At 34.2% G+C, this 14185-nt stretch overlaps 1 protein-coding gene across 2 annotated transcripts in view; it reads left to right on the top strand.

Annotated features, from left to right (window-relative positions):
- Positions 1–14185, top strand: part of IBTK (inhibitor of Bruton tyrosine kinase) — a 96136-nt gene that overhangs the window by 13126 nt on the left and 68825 nt on the right. For both annotated transcript variants that reach the window (XM_080806284.1, XM_080806285.1), the window contains exons 2-5: positions 2225–2930; positions 8323–8419; positions 9605–9729; positions 13773–13883. In XM_080806284.1, coding sequence (XP_080662410.1) covers positions 2610–2930; positions 8323–8419; positions 9605–9729; positions 13773–13883 — 654 coding nt within the window. In that variant the 5' untranslated portion in view covers positions 2225–2609. The remainder of the gene's footprint in view (positions 1–2224; positions 2931–8322; positions 8420–9604; positions 9730–13772; positions 13884–14185) is intronic.

The following is a 14185-nucleotide window of genomic DNA, read 5'->3' on the forward strand; positions in this document are numbered from 1 at the left end:
TTTATATTTTTTAGGTATTTATTTCTGAATAGGTATCATGCTTATGGTGAAGCATTCAGAAGTGGTTTGTAGTAAAATACAAGTAAGATTACCTTCCATTTCTGTCTCCAGCTATTGGTGTTCTTCTCCAGAGGAACCACTCTTAACCATTTTGTTGTGTCTTCTTTTAGACATCTTTCATGCATGTTCAAGCATAAACATGTAAATGCATATACAATTTTTCCATAAATGGTGTTGATATACATCTCATTTTCAAGGACATTGTACAATGTATCTTGCAGATTATTTCATATCTGAAAATATATAGTGGCTTCATTTGATACATGAGTAATATTCTGTTTTATGGACATAATTACTTCTAACTATTTAGGTTTTTTCCATGCTTTACTATTTCAAACAATGACTCAGTGGATATTCTTATACTAATGCCATTTCACACATAGATATAGCTTTCCAAGATAAATTCCTGGAAGTAAAATTGCTTGGGTCAGAAAAAAGGTGTATTTTACATTTTCATAACTATATTAAATTGCCCTCCAGACTGTATGAGTTTATATGCTTACTGGCAATGGAGTAGAGTACGTATTTTCTTACAGTCTTATCAGTACATAGTAATATCAGACTTTTTGATCTTTTCCTATTTTGATGGATAAAAAATAGTATCTCATTATAGTTTTTTAAAAGTTTTTAATTCCAGGGGCACCTGGGTGGCTCAGTGGGTTAAAGCCTCTGCCTCTGGCTCAGGTCATGATCTCAGGGTCCTAGGATCAAGCCCCGTATCAGGCTCTCTGCTCAGCAGGGAGCCTGCTCCCCCCTCTCTCTCTGCCTGCTTCTCTGCCTACTTGTGATCTCTCTGTCAAATAAAAAAATAAAATAAAATCTTTAAAAAAAAAGTTTTTAATTCCAATTAGTTAACATACAGTGTTATATTAATTTCTCATGTACAGTGTAGTGATTCAGTAATTTCATGAATCACCCTTTGTTCATCACTGACAAGTATACTCCTTAATCCCCATCACCTATTTAACCCATCCCCCCCACCTCCTCTCTGGTAACTGGCAGTTTTTTCTCTATAATTAGAGTCTGTTTCTTGATTTGTTTTTCTCTCTCTTTTTTCCCTTTGCTCATTTGTTTTTTTCTTAAATTCCACATATGAGTGAAATCATATAGAATGTCTTTCTCTGACTGACTGGCTTCACTTAGCATTATACTCTCTTGCTCCATTCATGTTGTTGCATGGTATCTCATTATAGTTTTAATTTATATTTCTTTTGAGTGAGGTGAGTCTCTTTTTAAAAATTTGTTTAAATTTCCTCTTTTTTTTTAAGAAATGTCATATTCTTTGAGTTTTATTTATTTGGTCTCTTATTTGTAGAGACTATATGTTAAAGAAGCTTTTTCTCTTTCTTTGTCTTAAAATTTTTTAATGTAGGCTTTAAACTGATTAAATGTATTAATCAAGAGTTATTCATAACTCTTGAATTTCAGATCATACTTATTAGAAAGGCCTTTTGTACTTGGAAATTATAAAAAAGAGTCTTCCATGCTCTCTTCTGGTGCTTTTATGGTATTATTTTTATGTTTGTCATTGATCCATCTGGAATTTATATTGGTGTAAGGTATAAAGTGAATATCTAAAGTTCTTTTTTTTTCAGGTTGATACCTAGTTGTTTTGCTACCTGATATTTAATTATCATCTCCTCCTATGGTCCTATGGTGAAGGACTTTCCAGGCACAGAGAACATTATCATAGTGCCTGGCCCTTAGTAAAAAGTGAATGATGAGAGGGTTGGTTATTGTGATGGTGATGGGTGGTGGCTGCAATGAGACAATTTTAGGGGGTAAATTACAGTTTGAGATGCGATTGTTATAAAGATGGTGGATTTAAGTGTGCTTATATCTTGTGGGGACGTAGCTAGTAGTATGTAAAAATAGAAGGGAGAAGAAACGAAGCTTTTGAAAAGAAAGAGGTGAACTCCAGAGATACAGAGGTTAACCTTAAGCAGAATGGGAAAAAAGGAGGTGAAGATGATTAATGTAGTTCTAGAAAACTATGGATGTGAAGGTGAAAAGTTGGTATACTTTTATTTTTTTGAAATAGGAATTAGGGACACTTATTTATTTATTTTTAGGGGCACTTATATATAGAGGTGGTTGTAAAGTATCTGAGAGCAAGAGGCTGATTTTGTACTTTTTTTTACTTTCTCTCTCTTTCTTTTTATAGGTCACTCTTGCAATTATGGATATTTAAAAGGATCAGACAGTGTGGAGGGGGAGTTCCCCTCCTCACTCCCCCTTGGTGCTTGACTCCAGGAGTAATTTATAAACTGTGGAAAGTGTTTTTTTTTTTTTAAATAAAGGACTTGTATTTGATATAAACTTTATAGAACTGTTTATAATTTTTTGATTTAAGTGCCAAAGTAAATTGTACAAAGATATCTAGTTTTATACTGTTGCCATTGAGGATTTAAATTATAATCCTAAACAGGTCATTTATTCTCTATAAATCTTTCTGAATAGTACCTTTTGTCCTAGCTTTTTAATTTTTAAAAATTAGTCTTAACTGACTACTCTAAAGAACTAAACGAAGCAGTATAAAAACAATTAGGATGAATTCTTCCATCCCTGACTGCACATCAAAGTGTCGATCCCTGAAACATGCTTTGGATGTCCTTTCTGTGGTAACAAAGGGGAATGAAAATCAGATTAAGGCCTTTCTCTCCAGTTATTGTTACAATGCTGCAACTATCAAAGATGCTTTTGGCAGAAATGCCCTCCACCTTGTTTCCTCTTGTGGAAAGAAAGGAGTGTTAGATTGGCTTATTGAGAAAGGAGTGGATCTTTCGGTGAAAGACAAGGAATCAGGATGGACAGCTTTGCACAGAAGCATTTTTTATGGACATATTGATTGTGTTTGGTCTCTATTGAAGGTAAGTGTCATTGTTTATTTAAAACTATTTGGTCTCGCATGTGTTTTTCTTAGTGTTTTTCAAACACCTCATTTATTTTCCAGAGATTTGAGTTTGTTCTTTTTAGTCGTTTGATGTCTTTTACTGTTGTAACTGACTAATCTTTAGAATTCAAATCCCATATATATATATTTTTTTTTTTTTTAAAGATTTTATTTATTTATTTGACAGACAGAGATCACAAGTAGGCAGCGAGGCAGGCAGAGAGAGGAGGAAGCAGGCTCCCTGCTGAGCAGAGAGCCCGACGCGGGGCTCGATCCCAGGAACCTGAGATCATGACCTGAGCCGAAAGCAGAGGCTTTAACCCACTGAGCCACCCAGGCGCCCCTCAAATCCCATATATATTTTTATTTAGACTTTTTATGATGTAGAATTTTAAACATATACCAAAGTTTATAATACATAATGCACTGTTGGCTAATTGTGTCTTATATATGTCTCCACCACCTTTGTTTATCTCACATTATTTTGAAGTGAATCCCATACCTTTTATCATTTAACTCATATTATGTATCTTTTAGCATTCTTAAGAAAAATGGTTTACTTTTCTGTAACTTTCATTAGCTACTTTAAAAGGGCACTAGTTATTGAAATACAACATTTGGGACTGTTTTTTTGGATAGTATGCTTATTTCTTGTTTGGCTAGAATAAAGTTTATCGTTGTAAAAAACCAATAATTAGAATCAGTTTAATTTATTTGAAATTTCCCATCAAGTAGATTCAATCTAGGTTTGTTGTACTGTATAGTCAAATAATGAAGTGTTTTGAGATGTACCCCAACGTCATTTCACTAATGAGCGCACATTAAAAAGTCAGAAGTCATGAGTTTTAAATTGACTGTTTTTTTTGGGGGGGGGGGAGGTAACAGGCATTTTATCATGCTTGTAGAGGACACAGAGAAAAACAAAACACTTCCTGTCCTCAAGGAACTTTTGGTCACTTTAGGGAGCTTATCTTCAGTGTCTTCATCTATTTTTGATTTTAAAAAAGTTTACCAGTAGTTATGTTAATTCCTCTTACATCTAAAACATTTGATTTAGATGGTTTAATTCTTTTACTTTATTTTATATAGAAAGCTAGGTTGGGGAAAAAAAAAAAGAAAGCTAGGTTGGTAAGAGTTAAAACATCTTATCAGCCCTACTCTTACCCTTTCCCACTTCTACAGTCTCAGCTTTTTTCCAGTTTCTGCTAGAAATTTGGATGATTGCCAGTCCTGTAAAGCTTGAGAGTATCCTTGGATTTTCTGTTGTCACAGGAGTTGCCAATTCAGGTGTCAGGGTTTGGGGCTTCATTTTGAAATAGGGTCTGGTCTGAATTTTGGACCTTCCTTCTCTTTGGGATTTCATATCCCTTTAGAAATCCTCAGTCATTCTTTCCTCCTTGGCTAAGAGAACCCAGGAAATTTTTGCCTTCGGCCACCTTGTGCTTATCTTGACTGTCTTTTATTATCATCAGAGGCCTACTGCTCAGTGATAGATACCTAATAGTGGATACATTACACTGATAAAATTTTCCCACACAGAAACCTTTTCCTATCCATTTAGTAGTCAAATCTCAACATAGCATATCATTTTTCCCTTTGACCTTTCAACGTCATTAAATTGGAAGAGCTGCAATGATTGGAGTGTGCATGTCAGTTCCACTTCTGGACACCTGTAGCATATAAGGTATTATGACAACTATAGCCCTTATTATGACAACTAAGCCCTTACTATGGTTGGCAGAGAGAGACCATACACAAATACATTTTAAATATATTGAATTTGATAATAACTTTATAGCTATAAGACTTTTTAATCGCCAAAACAAATTGTACAATAAATATACTCCCATACTGTCAGTTTCTGATTGCCAAAGTTAAAAAAAAAAACAAAAAACAAAAACCTCAGCAGAAACTATTTGTCTACCAAAAGCTGGAGGAAAGACAGCCTATCTTATGCATATCTTCTTTGACTCTTTGATTCCATGACAAGATGAGTGGCTGGCAAAGACTGTTAATGCTTGTAGGGTCCTGCTGTATCTGTTTGCTATACTATTGTTTTTTCATACTGGTGGTTTACTTACTATTCTGGAAAAACTTGCTTTAATTTTCTTCATTTGGAAATAGAACCATCTTATTCATAAGGTTGTGTGGGTTAAATGCTATACTATTTGTACAGTGTTTGGAACAATTTTTTTTTTTGGGGGGGTACCTGATGTGTGCCAGGCAATAATCTAGGTCCTAGGGATATGTAATGAACATGACAGACGGAATTCTTTTTTTTTTTTTTTTTGTTTGAGTTTTTATTTTCGTAGCAGGAGATAGACCAAAACCAAGTAATTAAATAAATAAATAGAGTTCTTATTTTATAGAAACACAAGCTAACTAAGGTTCCCTAAGCAAAAGCTATTTTATTAGAGGGATATCAGATACCTCACAAAATAGAACAGGTCATGAGCCAGAGCAATACAATTGTCATATTATAAACAAGATAAATCTCCTCAAACTAAAATAGAATAGTTACTAAGTAGAACTGATCTGAAGGGCCCTCCCACCTCCCTGCCCTAGGATAATTAGACAACAAGGGCCAGTTTATTAAAACTATTCCTAATTTATGATTTTAAAGCTGTCATTTGAATATAAGAGAATGCTTATTTTTCTGTTTTCTTTAGTATGAGGGCATCTAGCCAGTGTATCCAAAAGTACTATCAAAGCTTTAAAGAATAGGCTTGAAAGGGGGAGAGTAGAATACATCCCACCTTTCCCCACTGGAAATTATAGTCTCAAGGTAGTCTTTTGATTCTGACTTTTTTGGCAGTGTATGGGCAGCAATAATGAGAGAGCCATATTAAACTCATTCAGTTTAGCTCATAACCAATTTGGAAAAATTAGTGTGTATCAAATACTTCTCCTGAACACTTCATCTAGTTTTGGCTTCATCTCTTTCTCTAGCCAGTTGTGCACAGGCATCTAGCATTTTGTATAGGTATAAATCTGTACCTTGTTTCTAGCATCTACTGCTTGCCTCTTATTTTATGTGCCAGAGCTTGGCATTCATGCATGACCAACCAAAAGTACAGGAGAGTTAAATCCCTTTTAGAGCAACTCTTTGCTAATGAAGAATGGAAACTGGAGGTAAATCCTTACCCCTTTTATTCCTCGACTGGGGAATTATTCTGTGATATATCGTATAAGGTTCCCATAATTTCCTGGCAGGATCATGCACAAACAAGCCTTAGCAGTGGCCTACTTGATAACACATCCTTGTACTGATTTTTCCACCTTTTATTTACTCTTCTGGTCCTCATTTTCTAGGATCTCTTCCCAAGAAAATTACCTGCATGCTGTCTTTATCTTATGCTTTGCTTTTGAGGAAGACAGTCAAAGTAAACAAAAACAGTTCTCTGTATTTGCAGAAAGACCTATCCAGTAATGTTACTTGTGGTTCGTAGTGGAATAGCTGTGTCTAAAGTGCATCTCCTCCTTGTAGAGCGTTCCCATGAAATGCTCAGGCTTATAAGCCTGGTATATACTTGATGCTATTTAACAAGGTAATGAATTTACATACTGTTTTGGGGATATGTAAAGAGTTGATCTTTAAATAAATAGGATAGATTACACACTAGTCCTTCAACCTTTGAAGTTTAAGATGAGTATATTAGAAAATGTCAAAATCTACCATATCTAAGGAGCTCTAATGGTCAAACAAATGTAGTCTTATGCAGCTGGGGCTCCTTAGGATGATGCAAATATACGTAGTCTTACTAGTGTCCAGTTGATTGTATGAAGTTTAGGAAAATTTATAAAACTGGCAAAATAAACTCTCTAGGGATCTAAGTTTCTGGGATCCCATGTGTTACCTTCATAGCTTGGAGCACTTTGTCTTGGAATCTACCTTCTTTTCTCTTAAAAGATTAAAGAAACTCATGGCTTCTCACGTGATTTATTATATCTAATTTTTTTAAAATAGTAGGTAACATATGATTTTAAATTCATTAAAATCTTAGATCACTTCTTTTTTTTTTTTAACTGGTTAGCTCATTTTAGTATTTTTTGCTCGTTGACAATCCTTGTGAAATCAAGTATTATAACTGTCTAGAACATAATGGATTTTGAATTGGTTTTAGTTTATTAGGAATCCATTGTTACAAGATAAGAGGAGATTCTTCTTTCCTAAGTAACCTAAAACAAAGGATTCCAACGCGTCACAGAGTTTAATAACTTTATAGTTCTCTGTCTGTAACTACCCAAATGAACTGTGTACAGACAGGGAGTGATGCCTTGCACAGGTTAAAATAGAGATAAGTCTAATTATTGGGTGTCTTATTAAAGTATCAACAAATACCAAAAATTATTCTTGAAAAGAACATTTTATGTTTAAAAACTAGTCAGATAATAACAATAGGGAATTGAACATTGCTCTCTGTCCCTCCTGCCCCCCCCCATCATATTTTAAAAGATAGAAAAGTATGGTGATAGGGATAGGGTGTGCTAACTGCCTTAAATAAGTGGGATAGAAAATGTTCTATTTCATGTTTGATTCTGAACTGTGAAGATACAAAGATTACTTTAAATTCATCCTTAAAACACATACACACAGTCTCTGATTTTTTAAGGATACTGTTATATATGATTTATAAGAAGTCACAATTAAACAATGCTATAAAAAATTTAAATACAAAGATGAAAACCTGTATCACACAAATAGAAATAAAGGAATATAGTTGTCTTAAATGTAAATACTGGATATAACAAAGTTTAAGGCAAGAAGAGAGGTGGCCTGGGGGCACCTGGGTGGCTCAGTGGGTTAAGCCTCTGCCTTCGGCTCAGGTCATGATCTCAGGGTCCTGGGATCAAGTCCCGCATCGGGCTTTCTGCTCAGCAGGGAGCCTGCTTCCTCCTCTCTCTCTCTCTCTGCCTGCCTCTCTGCCTACTTGTGATCTCTCTCTGTCAAATAAATAAATAAATAAAATCTTTAAAAAAAAAAAAAAGAGAGAGGTGGCCTGTGTGATCACATTATATTTATAAACAGCAAATTCCAATATTAGTGTTGTGTTTACCTTGATGTCTTTATAGCCCTTAACTGAACTAGACATGGAGCATGGCTCTTAAAATACATAAAATGTAGTACATGCACAAGCACAGAGAAACCCAGAGCTAAGGCCTTCTAGGCAGCCAGACTTGCCTTACCGTAGAAAATTTTCATATCTAGTTCATTTTGATTTTGCATGTTACTTATTTTATTTCTTCAGGTTTTCTGGTTCTTGAGAATTAGATACTTGATTTTTCTTAGTTCTCTTCTGTGTGTGAATAAATGTGGGCGAGCATTGGAGGTAACATATTTTTTTTCCTCTTTTTTTCTTAAATTTTAGCATGGTGTTAGTTTGTATATTCAAGACAAAGAAGGCTTATCAGCTTTGGATCTTGTAATGAAGGATAGACCAACTCATGTAGTATTCAAACCTACCGGTAAGAAAATTCCACAGATATATTCCATTATGGTACAACTTAGAAAATTTTAATGAAACTTTGTTCCTATTAAAATACCTGAGAAAATTTATTTGTGTGTGGATATCTGCAAAGAACTTTTACCTTGGTGTATGTTAGCTGATAATTTTGGGCTTTTATTCAGAACATTGATTTATTTTGCATTTTCAGTTTCAATCTATATAATGTCAGTTTCAACCTATATTATGTCTGTAAGAGTAAAAACACACCCTAAGTGGGAAGACAGAATTGTAACTACTGTTACATCCAGAAAGTGCATCCATCCAGAAAGTAACATTAGTACTTGCGGTAGAGGGAAAAAGGAAGTGATTCTTCTGTCTTCACATCCTTCTGATTTTACTTATTTCTCAAATTTGTTTGCCTTTGAATTTTGGAAATGGAAATTGGTGGAGAAGAAGAGTTTTAAATGGGGCCACTCTATACAGTTTGCATTTAAGTAGTAAGCAAGCTAAGTAAGGACACATTTTTCATTTTTATTTCTACCTTGGGTACTATATTGCAAGTTATAGTTATAATTCCATTCAAGAAATTTATATGCCTTCCAAAGTAAAAATGGAAACTTGGATCATAAACTTAGCTGTGACTAAGTTTTATCCCACTTTAAAATAGTCATTACCCTGATTACAAGTGTGATTTTTGCATCTATCAAGAGCATACTATTAAAGTTAATGTTCCTGTAGGAACAGTAACTGATACCACATTTGCTTCATCTAGAACCCTTACATGTATGTATATAATACATGAATAATATTACTGTATATTCTGTATCTGTTGGTAACATTCTGTATTAAAATAACTATAATTATTATTTTCATAGAAACTAAGTGGCTATAGCAGGTGGTATTTTACTCCTTTGGCAGTTAAATTAGCTGCTAATGAAACAAGGAACAAATCTTAGATTTCTAACATTGAGATAGCCCTGTGCTGATTTGGATTTTCTTATTTCTATTCCTAGAATTAGGTAATATGTTAATAGTTTCATAATGTAAAAAATAATGTTGGCAGTGTCTTTCTAAATATGCTGGTTGAATTAGTTCTTATAGAGTCTCTGTTTGAGGTAAACTGATTAGTAGAGTGTATATATAATTGAACTCAACTGATACTTGTTTTATAATATAAAAGTATAAAAATTAATTTACATTTTAGATCCTACAGATGTCTACACTTGGGGAGATAATACAAATTTCACCCTGGGGCATGGAAGCCAGAATAGCAAACATCATCCAGAGTTGGTGGATCTGTTCTCCAGGAGTGGGGTTTATATCAAGCAGGTATTTTGAAGTACGGTCTGAGTACTTTCAGAGGTTAAAGAGAACTTTTGTGTTTGATAGTTTATCTTTTCATTTGGATTATGTTAACTTGGTTGAAGGGATGATAACATTTTAATGAAGAAATCCAACGAACTTCACAAATTCTATTTTAGATTTTGTGTTAGCTTTAATCATATTTAGATTGTGTTAAATACCATAAAACTATGAGATGTTTGTGCAAGCAGTGTTAGAAATTAGAAGGCACTATAGAGATACTACTTTTAAAGGTTGAGCTTCTACTGATTCTCTAGCATTTGTTTTCATTTCACAAAAATTAGAGTTCTTCATATTGTTTCTCAAGTGAATTTGTTGTTGAAACTCAGTGTTACTAGTTTTAGGTGAATGAACTTGAGTTCTTAAATATAAGTAATTATAAAATTTGAGTTGATATATTGGAAAGTTTTGGTCTTTGGTCTTAGTTCATTTTGCTGGATGATGTCTTCCACTTCCATGGATTTTGCTACTGTTGACATACTCATCTTTTTCCATAATGCAGCATCTGTGTGTGTATGTGTGTTCATCTGAGCTTAACTAGGTCATCAGAATCCTTAAAATGCTCTTCCACCCATTAGCAGCCACTAACAATTGATCACAGTTGGGGCACTTAAAAAATTTCCTGTTTTCCTTTTCTGACTTAATACATGATCTAGTCACCTTTCATGAGCTGAGCTTTTTCAGGAGCAAGGATTTTTAAATAAGAGTGAAGGAATAAATGATAGCATTAGGAAGCCAGAAACTGATTATATCTTCTGGTCCTAGGATATATGTGCTATGGAGGAAATGAGCATATTCAGGAGAAAGCTACACTTAAGGCAAGATTGAGGATATAAGGAATTTTATATCCTTATATGAGGATTGAATGAGAGTTGAAGCAAGCACTATGGATAGGTTAGGAAGGAAAACAGTATAAATAACAAAAGAGAAGGCAAGTTTTATGGAAATATTTATTGAGCACCAGTTATGTAGAGAGCCCCCATTGGTCACTGAAATGAGCTAATGCTATACTACCATGGAGCAGAGATTATTAATCTCAGCATAATATATTCCAGAGAATTAAGCTAATCCCTTATCTCCTTAAAAAATTCAGAGGTTTTAAGGTTGGAACACTTAAACTCTGGTATTGGTTGCTGAATGTAAGTCAGAAATTATAGAATGGCATTCTAATATTAACTATAAAATTGAACAAAATGTATTATTTCTGGCTTCAAAAAATGATTTTTTCTTTTACACATTCTAAGTTTATACTACAAATACAAATATAATTTTGGGTTTTATTTTAAAAGTATTTGTGTTATAGTTAAATGAGATAATGACTTTTTACATTACTTATGATAAGTATATGTATTCACAGAACTTACCAAGTAGTTAAAGGATATGTGTAAGTAGAGCTTGTTATTCAGCTTCTAATTTTCTTGTTTTCCATAAGAACTGGACTTTCTGGAAAATAATTTTAAGATTTATTTCATAATCACTTTGTGTGTCCAAAGTTAGAAATATTTATAGATGACATAAGAAATGTGTATGTACGTACTTTTTAAAAGTAAGAAAAAAGGATTTTTAAATAATATTAAAGTAAAATTTAATATACTCAATATTAGATGCTTTGAAAAATAGCAGTGTGGTGTAGAGGTTATATGTGTATGTACATGCAAACAGGCATACTTTGTTTTATTGCACTTCACTTTATTGGACTTTAAAGACACTGGATTTTTTACAAATTGAAGGTCTATGTGAGTCCTACATTGAGTAAGTCTTTCATTGCCATTTTTCTAATAGCATTTTCTTACTTCGTATCTCTATAATTCTCTGAATTTTTCAAACTTTTTCATTAGTATTATACAGTTGACCCTTGAAGAAATTGGGGGTTGGGACACTTGACCTCCCCATGCAGTCAAAAATCCATGCATGACTTCTTACTCTCCAAAAACTTAACTTCTCTGACTGGAAGTCTTACTGAGAACATAGTCAATTAGCACATACTTCTATGCATTATATACTGTATTCTTAGAATAAGGTAAGCTGGAGAAAAGAAAATGTTATTAAAGTCATAGGGAGAAGAGAATACACTTAAAGTACTGTACTGTATTTCCTGGAAAAAAATCTGCATATAAGTGGATGCATACTGAAGTTCAAACACATGTTGTTTAGGAGTTAACTGTATTTCTTCTGGTGGTCTGTTATCAGTGATCTTTGATATTACTATTGTAATAGTTTTTGGGTACCACAAACTGCATCCATATAAGATGGTGAACTTAATAATTGTGTGTGTTCTCACTGCTCCAGTGGCCATTGTTCCCCTATCTCTCTACCTCTTCTTGGGCTTCCTTAATTCCCTGAGATACAAATTATTGAAATTAAGCCTGTTAAGAACTTGGCAATGGCCTCTAAGTGTTTAAGTGAAAGGAAGAGTTGAATGTCTTCTCACCTTAAATCAAAAGCTAAAAATGATTAAGCTTAGTGAGAAAAGTGTCAAAAGCTGATAGACTGAAAGGTGGGTCTTTTGAACCAACAAGTTAGCCAAGTTGTGAATTCAAAGGAAAATTTCTTGAAGGAAATGAAAAGTGCTACTCAATGAACACACAAGTGGTAAGAAGGTGAAACAGCCTTATTACTGGTATGGAGAAAGTTTTAGTGGTCTGGATAGAAGATCAAACCAGCCCTAACATTCCTTTCAGCCAAAACCTAATCCAGAGGAAGGTCCTAACTCTTCAATTCCGTGAAGGCTGAGAGAGGTGAGGAAGTTGAGAAGAAAAGTTTGAAACTAGCAGAGGCTGGTTGGTTCATGAAGTTTGAGGGAGGATGCTTTCTCTGTAACATTAGCGTGCAAGGTGAAGTAACAGGTGCTGATGTAGAAGCTGCAGCAAGTTATCCCAAAGATCTAGGTAAGATCATTAATGCAAACGGCTACACTAAACAAGATACACAAAGTAGGCAATGAGCTTTCTTTTGGGAGAAGTCAAGTGAGTGGCTTCAAAGTTTCAAAGGACAGGCTCACTGTCTTGTTAGGGCCTAATGCAGTTGGTGACTTGAAGCTGAAGCCAGGGTTCATTCTCTTAAGCATACTAAAAATCCTAGGGTTCTTAAGAATAATGCTAAATCTCTGCCTGTGCTCTAAAACTGGAACAAAACCTAGAAGACAGCACATCTGTTTACTGCATGGTTTACTGAATATGTGTTTTAAGCCCACTGTTGAGACCTAGTGCTCAGAAAAATAGATTCTTTCAAAATATTACTGCTCATTGATAATGCACCTGGTCAGCCAAGAGCTTTGATGGACATGTACAATGAGATTCATGTTTTCATGCCTGCTAAGACAGCATTCATTTTGTGGCCCATGGATCAAGGAGTCATTTTGACTTTCAAGTCTTATTATTTAAGAAATACATATCAAATGGTTATAGTTACCATAGATAGTGATTCCACCTGTGGATCTGGGCAAAATAAATTGAAAATCTTCTGGAAAGGATTCACTATAATGATATTAAAGATGTATTCGACAAAATCAGAAATATTAAAAGGATAAACTGTCTAACTACCAATACCTATATAGGTGATGTTGTTTTTTAAAAAATGTGCTTAAGCCATTGCCATTATTTTATTTAATAACATATATCCATATTTGTTGATCTTCATGCTTCCTGTTGCACTGCCCAGTTCTCATTGTTTGCGATTCCATAAAGTTGGGAAACAGCTGGCTACTGCTTTTTGTAGTTGAGCATTTGAGATTTGCCTTTCCTTTGTTTAGTCTCTTTTGTAGGTAACATATGCTAATTTATTTTTTGTTCTTTTTCCCATTTGTCAGTGTTTGTAGACATGGTTTTAAAATAGAGTGTATACATTTTTAATTTTTATTATAGAACATATTCAAAGTAGAGAGAACATACAATCCCCATGTACCCATCATTCTGCTTCAACAGTTAGCTGTATTCTGTAATTTATTTTTTTATAAAATAAAGGATATTTTATTCAGAGAAATTTAATAATAGTCTTTTGTTTTCTCTTAGGTGGTGCTTTGTAAATTTCATTCAGTGTTTCTGTCTCAGAAAGGGCAGGTTTATACCTGTGGTCATGGTCCTGGAGGACGTTTAGGCCATGGAGATGAACAGACATGCTTGGTAATTGAAATGTCATTACACATTTTAGGTAACTTCAGTAAAATTTCCATAAAATGGAGACTTCAGTTAACTTAAAAAAATTTCTAATTACTATAAGCAGAGAGTAATACAGCAACTGATAGTAGAATTTTAAAAAAATCAGTTATTTGGGTCACTTTGGTGGTGCAGTCAGTTAAACCTCTCTTTCTTTTAGCTCAGGTCCTGCTTTCCAGGTCAGGGAACAGACCCCTGATACGGGCTCACTGCTCAGCAGAGAGTCTGCTTCTCGCACCCCACCCCCCCAACTTGTGCACTCTCTCTCT

Source organism: Martes martes, assembly GCF_963455335.1.
Source record: "Martes martes genome assembly, chromosome: 6".
Lineage (NCBI taxonomy): Eukaryota > Metazoa > Chordata > Mammalia > Carnivora > Mustelidae > Martes > Martes martes.